This window comes from Aulonocara sp. 'chitande type north' Nkhata Bay, linkage group LG23 (genome assembly GCF_057382095.1).
Source record: "Aulonocara sp. 'chitande type north' Nkhata Bay isolate Kocher_YH1m ecotype deep benthic linkage group LG23, A_spYH_male_GT1.1, whole genome shotgun sequence".
Taxonomy (NCBI): domain Eukaryota; kingdom Metazoa; phylum Chordata; class Actinopteri; order Cichliformes; family Cichlidae; genus Aulonocara; species Aulonocara sp. 'chitande type north' Nkhata Bay.
In genome coordinates, this window is record NC_141365.1 from 3,129,581 (window position 1) to 3,151,909 (window position 22,329).

At 43.5% G+C, this 22,329-nt stretch overlaps 5 protein-coding genes across 5 annotated transcripts; all 5 read right to left on the reverse strand.

Annotated features, from left to right (window-relative positions):
* Positions 1 to 2,633: 2,633 nt before the first annotated feature.
* On the reverse strand, positions 2,634 to 4,372 carry LOC147300880 (E3 SUMO-protein ligase ZBED1-like). Its single transcript, XM_086282254.1, has 2 exons — positions 3,300 to 4,372; positions 2,634 to 3,012 (listed from the first exon to the last, which is right to left on the reverse strand). The coding sequence occupies exons 1-2, from the start codon at positions 4,370 to 4,372 to the stop codon at positions 2,634 to 2,636; spliced, it is 1,452 nt and encodes a 483-aa protein (XP_086138380.1).
* A 1,652-nt stretch (positions 4,373 to 6,024) lies between these two features.
* On the reverse strand, positions 6,025 to 7,812 carry LOC147300881 (uncharacterized). The gene has a single exon (XM_086282355.1). It carries the CDS (start codon positions 7,810 to 7,812, stop codon positions 6,025 to 6,027), a length of 1,788 nt encoding a protein of 595 aa, XP_086138481.1.
* A 3,118-nt stretch (positions 7,813 to 10,930) lies between these two features.
* Positions 10,931 to 12,649, reverse strand: LOC147300882 (E3 SUMO-protein ligase ZBED1-like). Its single transcript, XM_086282255.1, has 2 exons — positions 11,577 to 12,649; positions 10,931 to 11,309 (listed from the first exon to the last, which is right to left on the reverse strand). The coding sequence occupies exons 1-2, from the start codon at positions 12,647 to 12,649 to the stop codon at positions 10,931 to 10,933; spliced, it is 1,452 nt and encodes a 483-aa protein (XP_086138381.1).
* Positions 12,650 to 14,327: 1,678 nt separating this feature from the next.
* On the reverse strand, positions 14,328 to 16,115 carry LOC147300883 (uncharacterized). Its single transcript, XM_086282354.1, has one exon. The coding sequence runs from the start codon at positions 16,113 to 16,115 to the stop codon at positions 14,328 to 14,330; it is 1,788 nt and encodes a 595-aa protein (XP_086138480.1).
* A 3,118-nt stretch (positions 16,116 to 19,233) lies between these two features.
* Positions 19,234 to 20,958, reverse strand: LOC147300884 (E3 SUMO-protein ligase ZBED1-like). Its single transcript, XM_086282256.1, has 2 exons — positions 19,886 to 20,958; positions 19,234 to 19,612 (listed from the first exon to the last, which is right to left on the reverse strand). Exons 1-2 carry the CDS (start codon positions 20,956 to 20,958, stop codon positions 19,234 to 19,236), a joined length of 1,452 nt encoding a protein of 483 aa, XP_086138382.1.
* Between the last annotated feature and the right edge of the window lie 1,371 nt (positions 20,959 to 22,329).

Genomic DNA, 22,329 nt, shown 5'->3' on the forward strand with positions numbered 1-22,329 from the left:
AAAGTATTAAGAAATTTATCATAAAAAACATTTCTCATACTTCTTGGGGAACTTAAAGAAACAGAATAAAACATTTTCCCATCGTAAAGAAAACTCCCTTAAAATATGGACAATAACAAAGCTGCTAAATTCCTTCCAGAATCTCTGTGTAAAAGAACAGTACCAAAAAAGATGTGTCACCGTTTCTGGATGATCCCCACAGAAAGTACAATTAGTATTTATGTCCCTTTTAAATTTGACCATGTAGTGACTGGCTGGATAACATGTATGTCGAATTTTAAAAGAGACTTCTTTCACCTTATTTACAATCAAATATTTATGGGGGACCATCCAGACTGTCTTCCGCTTGATATCTGGAACACTGATTGGAAAATTATATAGTGCAATAAAGTCGTTGTAAGTAAGTAGTTGTCCCTCTTTACTAACCAGCTGAGCCACCAATAGGATCCCATTTTGGAGCCAAGTTTCCAGGAAAAGTGATTTATTTTTCTATAAAATATCTCTGTTGTTCCAGATAAGGTATTTGTGAGGTGAGAAGTTGTGTTTATAAATGAGGGTCCACGCTAAGAGGACCTGCTTATGGAAGGATGAAAGCTTTACAGGGACTTTCTCAACATTGTAATTACAATTTCAAATAAAAGTAAAGCCACCAAAACGAGAGAAAATGTGGTATGGTATAAAGTTCCAGATAGAGGTAGGGTTTTAAGAAAATGTTTGGCCCAATTAATTTTGAAAGTGTTATTTAAAGTAGAAAAGTCTAAGACGTTAAGCCCACCTGATTCGTACTTATTCATCACAACAGTTTTTCTAATATAGTGCGTACGGTTTTTCCATATAAAATTAAAGAGCATACGGTCAATATCTTTACTACTTTTCTTATCCAGATGTAAGGAGAGAGCAGCATATGTTCATCGGGATATCCCTTCAGCTTTAGTAATTAACACTCTACCTTTCAAAGACAAGTCCCTTGTTCCAAGATGGCGCCGCCGCGTATGGATGCCCCGGTGCTTCAGTGCGTTACTTCTGTTTTGTTTTTGTGCATAACTTCTGTGTCTGGGCACTCCTCTGGATATTCTTACACTAGAGAAGAGCTTCTTAACTACAGGACTACAACACCTGTGGATTTACTTCCAATATTTGTCGCATCTGCGGCAGATTTACTGCAGACTCTGATCAGGAAAGTGAGACGCCGAAAGCGAGGAAAGCGAGCCGGCGCACTCGTGCGTCTGAGGAGACGCGGACTGCGAACTGCTCTTCCTGGGATCTTCCTTTCCAACGTACGCTCACTCAGGAATGAGATGGACGAGCTGGCCCTGATGAGAAGCATGAACAGAGACGTTGCCTCCTCCTGTGTCTTGTGTTTTACGGAGTCGTGGCTCTGTGAGGACATCCCGGACAGCGCGCTCAAGCTGGAGGGCTTTCATCTGCTGCGCGCGGACCGGCAGGCCTCTCTCTCTGGTAAGACCACAGGTGGACGTGTCTGCTTCTACATTAATAGTGGCTGGTGCACAGATGTAACAGTGATTGCTCAGCACTGCTCTTCCTCTCTGGAATACCTTTTTATTCACTGCAAACCGTTTTATTCTCCGCGGGAGTTTGCTTCATTCATCTTGGCCGCTGTTTACATCCCGCCAGATGCGGATGCGCAGGCAGCTCAGTGCGCACTCGCGGAGCAGATACTGCACATGGAGCGGACATTCCCGGACTCTCTCATCATTGCTCTTGGGGACTTTTACAACACCCCCCTCCTCACCCCACACAAAAGAGGATTTCACACCACCTCCTCCCACCACAACCCTTCATATTCATGAAGCAGATGCGAGGAAGCAGTTTAAGAGTCTGAATGCTCGGAAAGCTCCCGGCCCAGACGGTGTGTCTCGTCTACTGGACGCAGCCGGAGGGTTCACTTGGTTGTTTGCTCTCAATAGAAGCTGAGCGCGTCTCCGTGTCTGTGCTGGTAAACGATACTGAGTCCCAGTGCTCAGTAAACTGTACACCTGACCGTTATTCTCCCACTGAATCCGGTGTGTCCACGGTCCAACACGTGCTCAACACGATGGTGCTGACCGGTGCCCAAACACACCAGAACACCAAATAAGTAAAATAACACAAACACGAACTTCTCCATGGCTCGTCGGGATGGCAACTGCTCCAAAAGTGACACATGAAATAGGCTGACATTTGAGTTTGACACGGGAGGTGAGGGGGTGTTTTGAATATGCTTGACTCCGTCACGAGGTTGCGCACAGCATCACCGGCAAGGGGGCTTGGTTTGAGAGGTTTTTGGCATCTGTGATGTGATTTACAACCATCCACCCATGTACAGCAAGAAGCCGCACTCACAACCGTGGGCATCAGCAAGTTGGTGAAATTTAAACAAAACAAAACAGCATTCCATCTGAAACTCTCTTATTGTACCCAAAATACAAATTTTAGTGATTACATGTGGCTTCATTAATTATGTTCAAACGGATGAATACATAACGCAAGTAATAACTTTATGATCAGTCAGTGAATGAAGGAGCTCAAGAGTGCAAATATAGTTGCAATAAAGTGACAAATATGCCCTTTTATGTCAAACAAAGACCGAAATAAGTGGCATCAGTGTGAGGATGAGAATGAGCGATCCAACCTCACACTGCAGATATCAGGGCAAAGCACAGTGGGGGGGTTGCAGTCTTCTTGGCTGGACCTTCTTCTGCAGTGTGTGATCTTCTAGGAGAGTCTTCATGCAGCATGCCTGCCAGTGTGGTCCACACTGCTTCTCTGTCAGTCTTGGGCACACTGCGTAGGTCTTTAAAACGTGGGTCCAGTGCAGTTGCGATCTGGAGCCATGCATAGTTGGTATGTTCCTGGCGGGAAGCAAGGTCTTCCTTAAACTTCTCTTTAAACCTCACCACATATGCAGGGTCCTCATCAGTTACTTCCATGACACGGCGCAGGTGGCAGAAGGCTGGTAGAACTACAGAGCAGGAGACGTAGGCCTCTCCTCCCAGCAGTTCAGTCACATATCTGCAGTGGAATACACACACACACACACACACACACACACACACACACACACACACACACACACACACACACACACACACACACACACACACACACACACAGAGAGAGAGAGAGAGAGATAAGACAGCAAATTTAAAAAAGCTTTTTAATACTAGGTAATATTAATAAAATATTTGATTTCATTTATTTTTTAAATAAGACATTTTCATAATAACAAAACTGATTTAAGATGTATGTTTGATACATTTAATCTAAACCTACAATTATGGTCACAATGACAGGCTCACCTGCAGGGCTCTAGAAGTGTCTCCAGTCTCTGGAGTTTGTCCCACTCTGGAGGCGTCAGGAGGACAAGTTTATGCTTTTGTTTATCCAGAGTCGCGGTTACTGCAGTTTGGTTGCGGATCAAGCGCTTCACCATCTCCAGCGTGGAGTTCCAGCGCGTAGGCACGTCCTGGGCCAACGGCTCCTGCTTGCGCCCCAGTGACACCTGCTCTGCGTTCAGCTCTGCTGTGTTTGCTGGGCTGTGCTTAAAATGGCCAACAATTTTGCGGCATTTGGCCAGCGCAGTGACAAAGCCACTGTCTGCGAGACTCACTGTGATGCATCTCTGTAGAATGTGCGCGGTACACGGCATGTGATTGAATGGCATGATGCGAGCCGCGGCGATCATATTGCGCGCACTGTCCGTGCCTACTGTTGTCACCTTCTCCTCAATTCTCCACCTGCGAGCAACAGTCTGGAACTGCTCTGCACAAGCCTCCGCAAAGTGCCGCTCTTCCGTTTTCATTATAGTCAGCGCAAAGGATGTCAGACCCCAGGCTTCAGTGATTAAATGCGCAGTAACTCCCAGGTAATTGTCATTACTCAATGATGTCCAGTGGTCTCCTGTCAGAGCCACGCATTCTGTGTGAACTAAAGCCTCTTCTTTTTTCTTTTTCTCCGTTTCATACAGTTCGTGGATTCGAATTGTTATTGTGCTTCTCGCTGGGGGCTTGTAGGACGCGTCCTGAGATGCAACCTTTAAAACATCCGCAAAGCCCTTGTCCTCCACAATGCTTAGCGGTCTGCAGTCCTTTGCTATCCATTTGGCTATATTGTCGGTCAGTTTGTCCAAAGAAGACTTACCGAGTGGCCTGCGTTCACTAAGAGTGGTCTGACGCAGGCCGGGTGAAGCTGCTGCCCCGACAAACGCGTGTTTGGCATTAAGGTGGTATTTTAAGGTCGAATTTGAACGGTGAAATTGAAACTCTTTACTACAGTGAGTGCAAATTACAACGCGTTTGTTTATTGTCCCATCTATGTTCTTCTTGTATTTAAATTCCCCATCCAGAAGGCCATCCGCTTCCTGCTTCTCCATTTTCAGTGGCGCGGTAAACAAATCAAGTGGAATTATGGGAGCGACTTATCTGCGTGTTGCGCTAAATAGTTAAATATTCTAACGTAATTAATTCCAAAATTTAATTATCGCAATTAACGCGTTAATTTCGACAGCTATAAATATAATATAATATAATATAATATAATATAATATATCATGTTGCTATTTAATGTTTTTTGTTCGTGTTGCAGCTGCTCTGTGAGCCAAGCTTTCGTTGTCTAAATTCAATGGCAATATATCTCTGCACCACACGATGGCGATAGATTCTCACAGACAGTCTGTGCTCTGCTTCCGCCACCAGTCATCTTTAAATCTTTTTTTTAATTCAATGAAACCTTTATTTAACTGTCCATCTCGCGGCATTACTTAAAAAAAAATCATATTTAAATACAAAGAAGATTAAATACATGAACGACAGTAAATTGATAAAATAAGAGCAAATAAATATATTTACAAATGATAGCAACATCAATGGAATAAAAGCATGAACAGCAGCAGAAGGAGAAAGAGGCCTGTATCTACATTATTACTCTGGCAGCTCTCAGTCTCCATACAGACAGGACACGTTGCAGCGTAATTGCAGACAGGTGCGTGGGCCTGAGCTCCGCCCAGGCAGAATGACGAGTGGAAGAAAGCAGCAACACAATAAACATATGTAGCCTTGCGGAGCCGGCCGGGCAGACACCGAGACAGAGTGCAACGATTTTATACGTGACAACACACACAAAAAAACACACACAACAAAAATCAGAATGTTTTTGTGATTTGGATTTTTATTTAAAGGTGAAACCTTTTTTCTTTTCTTGTTTTGCCAGATTAGACATTTTGATTCATTTCATTTAGTTTTTTTGTTTTACTTTGATGCTATAATAGATGTTTTTAAAATGTAGTCATATTTAATACTATATTGCAGGGGTGCCCAATCCCGGTCCTCGAGAGCTACCGTCCTGCAGCTTTTAGATGCATCCCTACTCCAACACAGCTGAATCAAATGGTTTGATTACCTCTTCAGCATGCCATCGTGTTTGGCAAAGGCCTGATAACAAGCCATTCATTTGATTCAGCTGTGTTGGAGTAGGGATGCATCTAAAAGCTGCAGGATAGTAGCTCTCGAGGACTGGGATTGGGCAGCCCTGCTATATTGCATCATGGCAAAACAACAGTCTCCTCAAGCTGCTTTATACTGTAAGGTAAAAACACTACAGTAAAAGCCAGAAAACCCCAACAATCCAATGATCCCCTTTGAGCAAGCACTGGGCGACAGTGGGGAGGAAAAACTCCCTTTAGGAAGAAACCTCCGGCAGAACCAGGCTCAAGAAGGGGCGGCCATCTGCTGCGACCGGTTGGGGGTGGGTGGGCAATCTCAGTCCACGAGGGCCGGTGTCCCTGCAGGTTTTAGATGTGTCCTCGAACCAACACAGCTGATTTAAACGGCTAAATTAGCTCCTCAACATGTCCTGAAGTTCTCCAGAGGCCTGGTAACGAACTAATCATGTGATTCAGGTGTGTTGAGCCAAGGTGAGATCTAAAACCTGCAGGGACACCGGCCCTCGTGGACTGAGAATGCCCACCCATGATATAGGGAGACAAGATGAAGTATACTTCTAATGGCCTATTTTAGCAGTTAATTTTTAACAATCAACTGGTGGTAATCCATCATCAGAATTGAGGAAAGGTGGTGTTGATGGAGACTCTACAGGAGGATTCACTGGGGAAGCCATACCTGCACTTCTGCCAGGGTGTCTTGGACGTACCTGAATAAATGTAGTTTTCCCTGGAAGTGGACGAGGATTAATCTGAGACGGAGTCTCCTCAGAACATCTCCCCATCATGCTTCTATGGTCCAACGATGCCAGCTTTTGTCCTTTCTGTTTTTCTAATTTAAGCTGGAGTTGAGCGTCTTTCACTCTAGATTTTAGATGACCTATCTCTTTTTCTTCATTGGCAGCCTTTTGGATAATCTGGTTCACTGGTCCAATGAGCTCCTCTCTTTGTCGGAATAAAGCGTACTCGGAAGACTTTACCATGTCATTGTACTGCTTTTTAAATGATTCCAGCTCCCGTGTTTTAGCTAGTAAAGCTGCATCTAGATCCTTGCATCTGATACGTAGACAGTTCAGCTGTTTTTCAAGAAACTCCGTTGTTCCAACAAAGGGGGTGCCTTCCACTCCGTCTACGTATTTCTTTTTCAAGTAGTGGAACATATCCCTAAATTCCACCTTTTCTTTTCCTCTCAAGTGACCTTCATGTGGAAATGCCTTTTCAAAGGACAAAACGCACTGGCACAATTCCTCTTGGAAGTAGCGCTCTTTCTTCTCCAGCCAATTCACTTTGGATATAAATCTTTCCCGTTGCTTTTTTGTGGAGCGCAGTTTCTCTTCCAGCGCCACCTTTTCAGCCAGTGCCTGATTGTGTGCCGCTTTTACTTTGTGCCGGTCCACTGCTGTCTTTCTGTGGTTTTCCTGCTCTGTGCTTAGGGCCTTTTTGACGTCTTCAATTTTCTTTTTCAAAGAATCAACTTCGTCTTCAAGCATAGCCTTCATTTTCTTTTCCAAGGCCAGAGCTCTAATATTACTCTGGCATTTCTGCTTGATCGCCATATTCTGGGCCTTTTGGTCGTCTATCACTTTGCCCATTTGACCTTTCTCCTCTGTTAATTCTTTCATGTTTTTAACCATAAATTCATTTTCGTCTTGTAACTGTGTATTATGCCACAAAACACCGTCAATCCAACACTGCGAGGATTGACGTTCTTCCTCGCGTTCCTTAACCGCATTGACGGTCACACCTCTACTATTTTTTACTGCCGTCTGCAGCTTTTCTATTTTGGAGTCATACATGTTGATCACCTCTTCTAACTTCCTGTCTGCAGCATTTGCTTTGTTTTCCAGTTTTTTAGTATTTTCCTGGTAAAACTGCTGCATCTTATTTTTTTCCTCTTTGTGGCGTTTCAATAATAATTCAACAACTTGGCTGTTGTGAAATTGCTGACGTGCCACCTTTTCTTTCTCTGTTTCCAGCAGTCCTTGCAGGACTTGGACTTCGTCCTCGTGTTTTTCTTTAAGCTCAGCCAGAGTTTTCTCCGTCTCTGCGCGGAACTTTACCAGAGCTTCGTGGTCATCTTTTATCGAGTCCAACCTGTCTGCGATGTTTGTCCTGTCATCCAAGACCGAACCCAGCAGCTTATTATTCTGCAAAAGTTCATTGTTTTCTTTTGTTAGATCCTCGATCCGTTTCTTATTGACTGTATGCAGGTTTTTGAAGTAGTCAAGCTCAGTTTTGAGCTTTTCAACCTCGTCGATCATTGGCTGCAGTCTTTGCTCGAACTGTCTGGCATATGTTTCTTTTTCTTTTTCACTTTTTTTAACCATTGTTTTCGAGAAATTAACATTTCTGTCTTTGTTAGCTTTCGAACTCATTTCTGCTTTTTTATGTGCTGTATCACTCCAACAAAACGATAGCTTAATGAATTCCCTTTGACAGCTGTCCTCTATTTATAGACTTGAACATCAAAGGATGAAAGGACTGTCACTATGACATCACCACGTTCTGTGACGTAACAGGGCTTTGGAGCGTGATGTCACGGGGGTGGGCGTGGAAAGGATTTTGGGGGTCTAAACAAAGCGTGTCTTTTTTTTTAAACTTTATTTAACAAACAATGAGTATACAACATACGAACAGATGAAGTATACAACAGAACATGAACACAAAAAGCCAAGGGTGAAAGAAAAAGGTAACAATTATAAGAATACACGCAAAAATTCACATACATATATTGTTGTGAGAGCCTTTTTGTTGGTGCAGTCTGATATTGATTGTATGTGCATGTGCACATCCTTAAAATAATGACAGAAATATGGTGTTTTGTTAGTAAACTTACATTTATGGATAAAAAATTTAGCTAAAAGTATTAAGAAATTTATCATAAAAAACATTTCTCATACTTCTTGGGGAACTTAAAGAAACAGAATAAAACATTTTCCCATCGTAAAGAAAACTCCCTTAAAATATGGACAATAACAAAGCTGCTAAATTCCTTCCAGAATCTCTGTGTAAAAGAACAGTACCAAAAAAGATGTGTCACCGTTTCTGGATGATCCCCACAGAAAGTACAATTAGTATTTATGTCCCTTTTAAATTTGACCATGTAGTGACTGGCTGGATAACATGTATGTCGAATTTTAAAAGAGACTTCTTTCACCTTATTTACAATCAAATATTTATGGGGGACCATCCAGACTGTCTTCCGCTTGATATCTGGAACACTGATTGGAAAATTATATAGTGCAATAAAGTCGTTGTAAGTAAGTAGTTGTCCCTCTTTACTAACCAGCTGAGCCACCAATAGGATCCCATTTTGGAGCCAAGTTTCCAGGAAAAGTGATTTATTTTTCTATAAAATATCTCTGTTGTTCCAGATAAGGTATTTGTGAGGTGAGAAGTTGTGTTTATAAATGAGGGTCCACGCTAAGAGGACCTGCTTATGGAAGGATGAAAGCTTTACAGGGACTTTCTCAACATTGTAATTACAATTTCAAATAAAAGTAAAGCCACCAAAACGAGAGAAAATGTGGTATGGTATAAAGTTCCAGATAGAGGTAGGGTTTTAAGAAAATGTTTGGCCCAATTAATTTTGAAAGTGTTATTTAAAGTAGAAAAGTCTAAGACGTTAAGCCCACCTGATTCGTACTTATTCATCACAACAGTTTTTCTAATATAGTGCGTACGGTTTTTCCATATAAAATTAAAGAGCATACGGTCAATATCTTTACTACTTTTCTTATCCAGATGTAAGGAGAGAGCAGCATATGTTCATCGGGATATCCCTTCAGCTTTAGTAATTAACACTCTACCTTTCAAAGACAAGTCCCTTGTTCCAAGATGGCGCCGCCGCGTATGGATGCCCCGGTGCTTCAGTGCGTTACTTCTGTTTTGTTTTTGTGCATAACTTCTGTGTCTGGGCACTCCTCTGGATATTCTTACACTAGAGAAGAGCTTCTTAACTACAGGACTACAACACCTGTGGATTTACTTCCAATATTTGTCGCATCTGCGGCAGATTTACTGCAGACTCTGATCAGGAAAGTGAGACGCCGAAAGCGAGGAAAGCGAGCCGGCGCACTCGTGCGTCTGAGGAGACGCGGACTGCGAACTGCTCTTCCTGGGATCTTCCTTTCCAACGTACGCTCACTCAGGAATGAGATGGACGAGCTGGCCCTGATGAGAAGCATGAACAGAGACGTTGCCTCCTCCTGTGTCTTGTGTTTTACGGAGTCGTGGCTCTGTGAGGACATCCCGGACAGCGCGCTCAAGCTGGAGGGCTTTCATCTGCTGCGCGCGGACCGGCAGGCCTCTCTCTCTGGTAAGACCACAGGTGGACGTGTCTGCTTCTACATTAATAGTGGCTGGTGCACAGATGTAACAGTGATTGCTCAGCACTGCTCTTCCTCTCTGGAATACCTTTTTATTCACTGCAAACCGTTTTATTCTCCGCGGGAGTTTGCTTCATTCATCTTGGCCGCTGTTTACATCCCGCCAGATGCGGATGCGCAGGCAGCTCAGTGCGCACTCGCGGAGCAGATACTGCACATGGAGCGGACATTCCCGGACTCTCTCATCATTGCTCTTGGGGACTTTTACAACACCCCCCTCCTCACCCCACACAAAAGAGGATTTCACACCACCTCCTCCCACCACAACCCTTCATATTCATGAAGCAGATGCGAGGAAGCAGTTTAAGAGTCTGAATGCTCGGAAAGCTCCCGGCCCAGACGGTGTGTCTCGTCTACTGGACGCAGCCGGAGGGTTCACTTGGTTGTTTGCTCTCAATAGAAGCTGAGCGCGTCTCCGTGTCTGTGCTGGTAAACGATACTGAGTCCCAGTGCTCAGTAAACTGTACACCTGACCGTTATTCTCCCACTGAATCCGGTGTGTCCACGGTCCAACACGTGCTCAACACGATGGTGCTGACCGGTGCCCAAACACACCAGAACACCAAATAAGTAAAATAACACAAACACGAACTTCTCCATGGCTCGTCGGGATGGCAACTGCTCCAAAAGTGACACATGAAATAGGCTGACATTTGAGTTTGACACGGGAGGTGAGGGGGTGTTTTGAATATGCTTGACTCCGTCACGAGGTTGCGCACAGCATCACCGGCAAGGGGGCTTGGTTTGAGAGGTTTTTGGCATCTGTGATGTGATTTACAACCATCCACCCATGTACAGCAAGAAGCCGCACTCACAACCGTGGGCATCAGCAAGTTGGTGAAATTTAAACAAAACAAAACAGCATTCCATCTGAAACTCTCTTATTGTACCCAAAATACAAATTTTAGTGATTACATGTGGCTTCATTAATTATGTTCAAACGGATGAATACATAACGCAAGTAATAACTTTATGATCAGTCAGTGAATGAAGGAGCTCAAGAGTGCAAATATAGTTGCAATAAAGTGACAAATATGCCCTTTTATGTCAAACAAAGACCGAAATAAGTGGCATCAGTGTGAGGATGAGAATGAGCGATCCAACCTCACACTGCAGATATCAGGGCAAAGCACAGTGGGGGGGTTGCAGTCTTCTTGGCTGGACCTTCTTCTGCAGTGTGTGATCTTCTAGGAGAGTCTTCATGCAGCATGCCTGCCAGTGTGGTCCACACTGCTTCTCTGTCAGTCTTGGGCACACTGCGTAGGTCTTTAAAACGTGGGTCCAGTGCAGTTGCGATCTGGAGCCATGCATAGTTGGTATGTTCCTGGCGGGAAGCAAGGTCTTCCTTAAACTTCTCTTTAAACCTCACCACATATGCAGGGTCCTCATCAGTTACTTCCATGACACGGCGCAGGTGGCAGAAGGCTGGTAGAACTACAGAGCAGGAGACGTAGGCCTCTCCTCCCAGCAGTTCAGTCACATATCTGCAGTGGAATACACACACACACACACACACACACACACACACACACACACACACACACACACACACACACACACACACACACACACACAGAGAGAGATAAGACAGCAAATTAAAAAAAGCTTTTTAATACTAGGTAATATTAATAAAATATTTGATTTCATTTATTTTTTAAATAAGACATTTTCATAATAACAAAACTGATTTAAGATGTATGTTTGATACATTTAATCTAAACCTACAATTATGGTCACAATGACAGGCTCACCTGCAGGGCTCTAGAAGTGTCTCCAGTCTCTGGAGTTTGTCCCACTCTGGAGGCGTCAGGAGGACAAGTTTATGCTTTTGTTTATCCAGAGTCGCGGTTACTGCAGTTTGGTTGCGGATCAAGCGCTTCACCATCTCCAGCGTGGAGTTCCAGCGCGTAGGCACGTCCTGGGCCAACGGCTCCTGCTTGCGCCCCAGTGACACCTGCTCTGCGTTCAGCTCTGCTGTGTTTGCTGGGCTGTGCTTAAAATGGCCAACAATTTTGCGGCATTTGGCCAGCGCAGTGACAAAGCCACTGTCTGCGAGACTCACTGTGATGCATCTCTGTAGAATGTGCGCGGTACACGGCATGTGATTGAATGGCATGATGCGAGCCGCGGCGATCATATTGCGCGCACTGTCCGTGCCTACTGTTGTCACCTTCTCCTCAATTCTCCACCTGCGAGCAACAGTCTGGAACTGCTCTGCACAAGCCTCCGCAAAGTGCCGCTCTTCCGTTTTCATTATAGTCAGCGCAAAGGATGTCAGACCCCAGGCTTCAGTGATTAAATGCGCAGTAACTCCCAGGTAATTGTCATTACTCAATGATGTCCAGTGGTCTCCTGTCAGAGCCACGCATTCTGTGTGAACTAAAGCCTCTTCTTTTTTCTTTTTCTCCGTTTCATACAGTTCGTGGATTCGAATTGTTATTGTGCTTCTCGCTGGGGGCTTGTAGGACGCGTCCTGAGATGCAACCTTTAAAACATCCGCAAAGCCCTTGTCCTCCACAATGCTTAGCGGTCTGCAGTCCTTTGCTATCCATTTGGCTATATTGTCGGTCAGTTTGTCCAAAGAAGACTTACCGAGTGGCCTGCGTTCACTAAGAGTGGTCTGACGCAGGCCGGGTGAAGCTGCTGCCCCGACAAACGCGTGTTTGGCATTAAGGTGGTATTTTAAGGTCGAATTTGAACGGTGAAATTGAAACTCTTTACTACAGTGAGTGCAAATTACAACGCGTTTGTTTATTGTCCCATCTATGTTCTTCTTGTATTTAAATTCCCCATCCAGAAGGCCATCCGCTTCCTGCTTCTCCATTTTCAGTGGCGCGGTAAACAAATCAAGTGGAATTATGGGAGCGACTTATCTGCGTGTTGCGCTAAATAGTTAAATATTCTAACGTAATTAATTCCAAAATTTAATTATCGCAATTAACGCGTTAATTTCGACAGCTATAAATATAATATAATATAATATAATATAATATAATATAATATAATATAATATAATATAATATATCATGTTGCTATTTAATGTTTTTTGTTCGTGTTGCAGCTGCTCTGTGAGCCAAGCTTTCGTTGTCTAAATTCAATGGCAATATATCTCTGCACCACACGATGGCGATAGATTCTCACAGACAGTCTGTGCTCTGCTTCCGCCACCAGTCATCTTTAAATCTTTTTTTTAATTCAATGAAACCTTTATTTAACTGTCCATCTCGCGGCATTACTTAAAAAAAAAATCATATTTAAATACAAAGAAGATTAAATACATGAACGACAGTAAATTGATAAAATAAGAGCAAATAAATATATTTACAAATGATAGCAACATCAATGGAATAAAAGCATGAACAGCAGCAGAAGGAGAAAGAGGCCTGTATCTACATTATTACTCTGGCAGCTCTCAGTCTCCATACAGACAGGACACGTTGCAGCGTAATTGCAGACAGGTGCGTGGGCCTGAGCTCCGCCCAGGCAGAATGACGAGTGGAAGAAAGCAGCAACACAATAAACATATGTAGCCTTGCGGAGCCGGCCGGGCAGACACCGAGACAGAGTGCAACGATTTTATACGTGACAACACACACAAAAAAACACACACAACAAAAATCAGAATGTGTTTGTGATTTGGATTTTTATTTAAAGGTGAAACCTTTTTTCTTTTCTTGTTTTGCCAGATTAGACATTTTGATTCATTTCATTTAGTTTTTTTGTTTTACTTTGATGCTATAATAGATGTTTTTAAAATGTAGTCATATTTAATACTATATTGCAGGGGTGCCCAATCCCGGTCCTCGAGAGCTACCGTCCTGCAGCTTTTAGATGCATCCCTACTCCAACACAGCTGAATCAAATGGTTTGATTACCTCTTCAGCATGCCATCGTGTTTGGCAAAGGCCTGATAACAAGCCATTCATTTGATTCAGCTGTGTTGGAGTAGGGATGCATCTAAAAGCTGCAGGATAGTAGCTCTCGAGGACTGGGATTGGGCAGCCCTGCTATATTGCATCATGGCAAAACAACAGTCTCCTCAAGCTGCTTTATACTGTAAGGTAAAAACACTACAGTAAAAGCCAGAAAACCCCAACAATCCAATGATCCCCTTTGAGCAAGCACTGGGCGACAGTGGGGAGGAAAAACTCCCTTTAGGAAGAAACCTCCGGCAGAACCAGGCTCAAGAAGGGGCGGCCATCTGCTGCGACCGGTTGGGGGTGGGTGGGCAATCTCAGTCCACGAGGGCCGGTGTCCCTGCAGGTTTTAGATGTGTCCTCGAACCAACACAGCTGATTTAAACGGCTAAATTAGCTCCTCAACATGTCCTGAAGTTCTCCAGAGGCCTGGTAACGAACTAATCATGTGATTCAGGTGTGTTGAGCCAAGGTGAGATCTAAAACCTGCAGGGACACCGGCCCTCGTGGACTGAGAATGCCCACCCATGATATAGGGAGACAAGATGAAGTATACTTCTAATGGCCTATTTTAGCAGTTAATTTTTAACAATCAACTGGTGGTAATCCATCATCAGAATTGAGGAAAGGTGGTGTTGATGGAGACTCTACAGGAGGATTCACTGGGGAAGCCATACCTGCACTTCTGCCAGGGTGTCTTGGACGTACCTGAATAAATGTAGTTTTCCCTGGAAGTGGACGAGGATTAATCTGAGACGGAGTCTCCTCAGAACATCTCCCCATCATGCTTCTATGGTCCAACGATGCCAGCTTTTGTCCTTTCTGTTTTTCTAATTTAAGCTGGAGTTGAGCGTCTTTCACTCTAGATTTTAGATGACCTATCTCTTTTTCTTCATTGGCAGCCTTTTGGATAATCTGGTTCACTGGTCCAATGAGCTCCTCTCTTTGTCGGAATAAAGCGTACTCGGAAGACTTTACCATGTCATTGTACTGCTTTTTAAATGATTCCAGCTCCCGTGTTTTAGCTAGTAAAGCTGCATCTAGATCCTTGCATCTGATACGTAGACAGTTCAGCTGTTTTTCAAGAAACTCCGTTGTTCCAACAAAGGGGGTGCCTTCCACTCCGTCTACGTATTTCTTTTTCAAGTAGTGGAACATATCCCTAAATTCCACCTTTTCTTTTCCTCTCAAGTGACCTTCATGTGGAAATGCCTTTTCAAAGGACAAAACGCACTGGCACAATTCCTCTTGGAAGTAGCGCTCTTTCTTCTCCAGCCAATTCACTTTGGATATAAATCTTTCCCGTTGCTTTTTTGTGGAGCGCAGTTTCTCTTCCAGCGCCACCTTTTCAGCCAGTGCCTGATTGTGTGCCGCTTTTACTTTGTGCCGGTCCACTGCTGTCTTTCTGTGGTTTTCCTGCTCTGTGCTTAGGGCCTTTTTGACGTCTTCAATTTTCTTTTTCAAAGAATCAACTTCGTCTTCAAGCATAGCCTTCATTTTCTTTTCCAAGGCCAGAGCTCTAATATTACTCTGGCATTTCTGCTTGATCGCCATATTCTGGGCCTTTTGGTCGTCTATCACTTTGCCCATTTGACCTTTCTCCTCTGTTAATTCTTTCATGTTTTTAACCATAAATTCATTTTCGTCTTGTAACTGTGTATTATGCCACAAAACACCGTCAATCCAACACTGCGAGGATTGACGTTCTTCCTCGCGTTCCTTAACCGCATTGACGGTCACACCTCTACTATTTTTTACTGCCGTCTGCAGCTTTTCTATTTTGGAGTCATACATGTTGATCACCTCTTCTAACTTCCTGTCTGCAGCATTTGCTTTGTTTTCCAGTTTTTTAGTATTTTCCTGGTAAAACTGCTGCATCTTATTTTTTTCCTCTTTGTGGCGTTTCAATAATAATTCAACAACTTGGCTGTTGTGAAATTGCTGACGTGCCACCTTTTCTTTCTCTGTTTCCAGCAGTCCTTGCAGGACTTGGACTTCGTCCTCGTGTTTTTCTTTAAGCTCAGCCAGAGTTTTCTCCGTCTCTGCGCGGAACTTTACCAGAGCTTCGTGGTCATCTTTTATCGAGTCCAACCTGTCTGCGATGTTTGTCCTGTCATCCAAGACCGAACCCAGCAGCTTATTATTCTGCAAAAGTTCATTGTTTTCTTTTGTTAGATCCTCGATCCGTTTCTTATTGACTGTATGCAGGTTTTTGAAGTAGTCAAGCTCAGTTTTGAGCTTTTCAACCTCGTCGATCATTGGCTGCAGTCTTTGCTCGAACTGTCTGGCATATGTTTCTTTTTCTTTTTCACTTTTTTTAACCATTGTTTTCGAGAAATTAACATTTCTGTCTTTGTTAGCTTTCGAACTCATTTCTGCTTTTTTATGTGCTGTATCACTCCAACAAAACGATAGCTTAATGAATTCCCTTTGACAGCTGTCCTCTATTTATAGACTTGAACATCAAAGGATGAAAGGACTGTCACTATGACATCACCACGTTCTGTGACGTAACAGGGCTTTGGAGCGTGATGTCACGGGGGTGGGCGTGGAAAGGATTTTGGGGGTCTAAACAAAGCGTGTCTTTTTTTTAAAACTTTATTTAACAAACAATGAGTATACAACATACGAACAGATGAAGTATACAACAGAACATGAACACAAAAAGCCAAGGGTGAAAGAAAAAGGTAACAATTATAAGAATACACGCAAAAATTCACATACATATATTGTTGTGAGAGCCTTTTTGTTGGTGCAGTCTGATATTGATTGTATGTGCATGTGCACATCCTTAAAATAATGACAGAAATATGGTGTTTTGTTAGTAAACTTACATTTATGGATAAAAAATTTAGCTAAAAGTATTAAGAAATTTATCATAAAAAACATTTCTCATACTTCTTGGGGAACTTAAAGAAACAGAATAAAACATTTTCCCATCGTAAAGAAAACTCCCTTAAAATATGGACAATAACAAAGCTGCTAAATTCCTTCCAGAATCTCTGTGTAAAAGAACAGTACCAAAAAAGATGTGTCACCGTTTCTGGATGATCCCCACAGAAAGTACAATTAGTATTTATGTCCCTTTTAAATTTGACCATGTAGTGACTGGCTGGATAACATGTATGTCGAATTTTAAAAGAGACTTCTTTCACCTTATTTACAATCAAATATTTATGGGGGACCATCCAGACTGTCTTCCGCTTGATATCTGGAACACTGATTGGAAAATTATATAGTGCAATAAAGTCGTTGTAAGTAAGTAGTTGTCCCTCTTTACTAACCAGCTGAGCCACCAATAGGATCCCATTTTGGAGCCAAGTTTCCAGGAAAAGTGATTTATTTTTCTATAAAATATCTCTGTTGTTCCAGATAAGGTATTTGTGAGGTGAGAAGTTGTGTTTATAAATGAGGGTCCACGCTAAGAGGACCTGCTTATGGAAGGATGAAAGCTTTACAGGGACTTTCTCAACATTGTAATTACAATTTCAAATAAAAGTAAAGCCACCAAAACGAGAGAAAATGTGGTATGGTATAAAGTTCCAGATAGAGGTAGGGTTTTAAGAAAATGTTTGGCCCAATTAATTTTGAAAGTGTTATTTAAAGTAGAAAAGTCTAAGACGTTAAGCCCACCTGATTCGTACTTATTCATCACAACAGTTTTTCTAATATAGTGCGTACGGTTTTTCCATATAAAATTAAAGAGCATACGGTCAATATCTTTACTACTTTTCTTATCCAGATGTAAGGAGAGAGCAGCATATGTTCATCGGGATATCCCTTCAGCTTTAGTAATTAACACTCTACCTTTCAAAGACAAGTCCCTTGTTCCAAGATGGCGCCGCCGCGTATGGATGCCCCGGTGCTTCAGTGCGTTACTTCTGTTTTGTTTTTGTGCATAACTTCTGTGTCTGGGCACTCCTCTGGATATTCTTACACTAGAGAAGAGCTTCTTAACTACAGGACTACAACACCTGTGGATTTACTTCCAATATTTGTCGCATCTGCGGCAGATTTACTGCAGACTCTGATCAGGAAAGTGAGACGCCGAAAGCGAGGAAAGCGAGCCGGCGCACTCGTGCGTCTGAGGAGACGCGGACTGCGAACTGCTCTTCCTGGGATCTTCCTTTCCAACGTACGCTCACTCAGGAATGAGATGGACGAGCTGGCCCTGATGAGAAGCATGAACAGAGACGTTGCCTCCTCCTGTGTCTTGTGTTTTACGGAGTCGTGGCTCTGTGAGGACATCCCGGACAGCGCGCTCAAGCTGGAGGGCTTTCATCTGCTGCGCGCGGACCGGCAGGCCTCTCTCTCTGGTAAGACCACAGGTGGACGTGTCTGCTTCTACATTAATAGTGGCTGGTGCACAGATGTAACAGTGATTGCTCAGCACTGCTCTTCCTCTCTGGAATACCTTTTTATTCACTGCAAACCGTTTTATTCTCCGCGGGAGTTTGCTTCATTCATCTTGGCCGCTGTTTACATCCCGCCAGATGCGGATGCGCAGGCAGCTCAGTGCGCACTCGCGGAGCAGATACTGCACATGGAGCGGACATTCCCGGACTCTCTCATCATTGCTCTTGGGGACTTTTACAACACCCCCCTCCTCACCCCACACAAAAGAGGATTTCACACCACCTCCTCCCACCACAACCCTTCATATTCATGAAGCAGATGCGAGGAAGCAGTTTAAGAGTCTGAATGCTCGGAAAGCTCCCGGCCCAGACGGTGTGTCTCGTCTACTGGACGCAGCCGGAGGGTTCACTTGGTTGTTTGCTCTCAATAGAAGCTGAGCGCGTCTCCGTGTCTGTGCTGGTAAACGATACTGAGTCCCAGTGCTCAGTAAACTGTACACCTGACCGTTATTCTCCCACTGAATCCGGTGTGTCCACGGTCCAACACGTGCTCAACACGATGGTGCTGACCGGTGCCCAAACACACCAGAACACCAAATAAGTAAAATAACACAAACACGAACTTCTCCATGGCTCGTCGGGATGGCAACTGCTCCAAAAGTGACACATGAAATAGGCTGACATTTGAGTTTGACACGGGAGGTGAGGGGGTGTTTTGAATATGCTTGACTCCGTCACGAGGTTGCGCACAGCATCACCGGCAAGGGGGCTTGGTTTGAGAGGTTTTTGGCATCTGTGATGTGATTTACAACCATCCACCCATGTACAGCAAGAAGCCGCACTCACAACCGTGGGCATCAGCAAGTTGGTGAAATTTAAACAAAACAAAACAGCATTCCATCTGAAACTCTCTTATTGTACCCAAAATACAAATTTTAGTGATTACATGTGGCTTCATTAATTATGTTCAAACGGATGAATACATAACGCAAGTAATAACTTTATGATCAGTCAGTGAATGAAGGAGCTCAAGAGTGCAAATATAGTTGCAATAAAGTGACAAATATGCCCTTTTATGTCAAACAAAGACCGAAATAAGTGGCATCAGTGTGAGGATGAGAATGAGCGATCCAACCTCACACTGCAGATATCAGGGCAAAGCACAGTGGGGGGGTTGCAGTCTTCTTGGCTGGACCTTCTTCTGCAGTGTGTGATCTTCTAGGAGAGTCTTCATGCAGCATGCCTGCCAGTGTGGTCCACACTGCTTCTCTGTCAGTCTTGGGCACACTGCGTAGGTCTTTAAAACGTGGGTCCAGTGCAGTTGCGATCTGGAGCCATGCATAGTTGGTATGTTCCTGGCGGGAAGCAAGGTCTTCCTTAAACTTCTCTTTAAACCTCACCACATATGCAGGGTCCTCATCAGTTACTTCCATGACACGGCGCAGGTGGCAGAAGGCTGGTAGAACTACAGAGCAGGAGACGTAGGCCTCTCCTCCCAGCAGTTCAGTCACATATCTGCAGTGGAATACACACACACACACACACACACACACACACACACACACACACACACACACACACACACACACACACACACACACACACAGAGAGAGAGAGAGATAAGACAGCAAATTAAAAAAAGCTTTTTAATACTAGGTAATATTAATAAAATATTTGATTTCATTTATTTTTTAAATAAGACATTTTCATAATAACAAAACTGATTTAAGATGTATGTTTGATACATTTAATCTAAACCTACAATTATGGTCACAATGACAGGCTCACCTGCAGGGCTCTAGAAGTGTCTCCAGTCTCTGGAGTTTGTCCCACTCTGGAGGCGTCAGGAGGACAAGTTTATGCTTTTGTTTATCCAGAGTCGCGGTTACTGCAGTTTGGTTGCGGATCAAGCGCTTCACCATCTCCAGCGTGGAGTTCCAGCGCGTAGGCACGTCCTGGGCCAACGGCTCCTGCTTGCGCCCCAGTGACACCTGCTCTGCGTTCAGCTCTGCTGTGTTTGCTGGGCTGTGCTTAAAATGGCCAACAATTTTGCGGCATTTGGCCAGCGCAGTGACAAAGCCACTGTCTGCGAGACTCACTGTGATGCATCTCTGTAGAATGTGCGCGGTACACGGCATGTGATTGAATGGCATGATGCGAGCCGCGGCGATCATATTGCGCGCACTGTCCGTGCCTACTGTTGTCACCTTCTCCTCAATTCTCCACCTGCGAGCAACAGTCTGGAACTGCTCTGCACAAGCCTCCGCAAAGTGCCGCTCTTCCGTTTTCATTATAGTCAGCGCAAAGGATGTCAGACCCCAGGCTTCAGTGATTAAATGCGCAGTAACTCCCAGGTAATTGTCATTACTCAATGATGTCCAGTGGTCTCCTGTCAGAGCCACGCATTCTGTGTGAACTAAAGCCTCTTCTTTTTTCTTTTTCTCCGTTTCATACAGTTCGTGGATTCGAATTGTTATTGTGCTTCTCGCTGGGGGCTTGTAGGACGCGTCCTGAGATGCAACCTTTAAAACATCCGCAAAGCCCTTGTCCTCCACAATGCTTAGCGGTCTGCAGTCCTTTGCTATCCATTTGGCTATATTGTCGGTCAGTTTGTCCAAAGAAGACTTACCGAGTGGCCTGCGTTCACTAAGAGTGGTCTGACGCAGGCCGGGTGAAGCTGCTGCCCCGACAAACGCGTGTTTGGCATTAAGGTGGTATTTTAAGGTCGAATTTGAACGGTGAAATTGAAACTCTTTACTACAGTGAGTGCAAATTACAACGCGTTTGTTTATTGTCCCATCTATGTTCTTCTTGTATTTAAATTCCCCATCCAGAAGGCCATCCGCTTCCTGCTTCTCCATTTTCAGTGGCGCGGTAAACAAATCAAGTGGAATTATGGGAGCGACTTATCTGCGTGTTGCGCTAAATAGTTAAATATTCTAACGTAATTAATTCCAAAATTTAATTATCGCAATTAACGCGTTAATTTCGACAGCTATAAATATAATATAATATAATATAATATAATATAATATAATATAATATAATATAATATAATATATCATGTTGCTATTTAATGTTTTTTGTTCGTGTTGCAGCTGCTCTGTGAGCCAAGCTTTCGTTGTCTAAATTCAATGGCAATATATCTCTGCACCACACGATGGCGATAGATTCTCACAGACAGTCTGTGCTCTGCTTCCGCCACCAGTCATCTTTAAATCTTTTTTTTAATTCAATGAAACCTTTATTTAACTGTCCATCTCGCGGCATTACTTAAAAAAAATCATATTTAAATACAAAGAAGATTAAATACATGAACGACAGTAAATTGATAAAATAAGAGCAAATAAATATATTTACAAATGATAGCAACATCAATGGAATAAAAGCATGAACAGCAGCAGAAGGAGAAAGAGGCCTGTATCTACATTATTACTCTGGCAGCTCTCAGTCTCCATACAGACAGGACACGTTGCAGCGTAATTGCAGACAGGTGCGTGGGCCTGAGCTCCGCCCAGGCAGAATGACGAGTGGAAGAAAGCAGCAACACAATAAACATATGTAGCCTTGCGGAGCCGGCCGGGCAGACACCGAGACAGAGTGCAACGATTTTATACGTGACAACACACACAAAAAAACACACACAACAAAAATCAGAATGTGTTTGTGATTTGGATTTTTATTTAAAGGTGAAACCTTTTTTCTTTTCTTGTTTTGCCAGATTAGACATTTTGATTCATTTCATTTAGTTTTTTTGTTTTACTTTGATGCTATAATAGATGTTTTTAAAATGTAGTCATATTTAATACTATATTGCAGGGGTGCCCAATCCCGGTCCTCGAGAGCTACCGTCCTGCAGCTTTTAGATGCATCCCTACTCCAACACAGCTGAATCAAATGGTTTGATTACCTCTTCAGCATGCCATCGTGTTTGGCAAAGGCCTGATAACAAGCCATTCATTTGATTCAGCTGTGTTGGAGTAGGGATGCATCTAAAAGCTGCAGGATAGTAGCTCTCGAGGACTGGGATTGGGCAGCCCTGCTATATTGCATCATGGCAAAACAACAGTCTCCTCAAGCTGCTTTATACTGTAAGGTAAAAACACTACAGTAAAAGCCAGAAAACCCCAACAATCCAATGATCCCCTTTGAGCAAGCACTGGGCGACAGTGGGGAGGAAAAACTCCCTTTAGGAAGAAACCTCCGGCAGAACCAGGCTCAAGAAGGGGCGG

Excerpts from the sequence above, each read along its gene's own strand:
- LOC147300880 (XM_086282254.1), bottom strand. The coding sequence starts at position 4,372 with ATGGAGAAGCAGGAAGCGGATGGCCTTCTGGATGGGGAATTTAAATAC. Across the intron at positions 3,013-3,299 it reads ACACTTCTAGAGCCCTGCAG|ATATGTGACTGAACTGCTGG; the intron begins GTGAGCCTGTCA and ends ATTCCACTGCAG.
- LOC147300883 (XM_086282354.1), bottom strand. The coding sequence starts at position 16,115 with ATGAGTTCGAAAGCTAACAAAGACAGAAATGTTAATTTCTCGAAAACA.
- LOC147300882 (XM_086282255.1), bottom strand. The coding sequence starts at position 12,649 with ATGGAGAAGCAGGAAGCGGATGGCCTTCTGGATGGGGAATTTAAATAC. Across the intron at positions 11,310-11,576 it reads ACACTTCTAGAGCCCTGCAG|ATATGTGACTGAACTGCTGG; the intron begins GTGAGCCTGTCA and ends ATTCCACTGCAG.
- LOC147300881 (XM_086282355.1), bottom strand. The coding sequence starts at position 7,812 with ATGAGTTCGAAAGCTAACAAAGACAGAAATGTTAATTTCTCGAAAACA.
- LOC147300884 (XM_086282256.1), bottom strand. The coding sequence starts at position 20,958 with ATGGAGAAGCAGGAAGCGGATGGCCTTCTGGATGGGGAATTTAAATAC. Across the intron at positions 19,613-19,885 it reads ACACTTCTAGAGCCCTGCAG|ATATGTGACTGAACTGCTGG; the intron begins GTGAGCCTGTCA and ends ATTCCACTGCAG.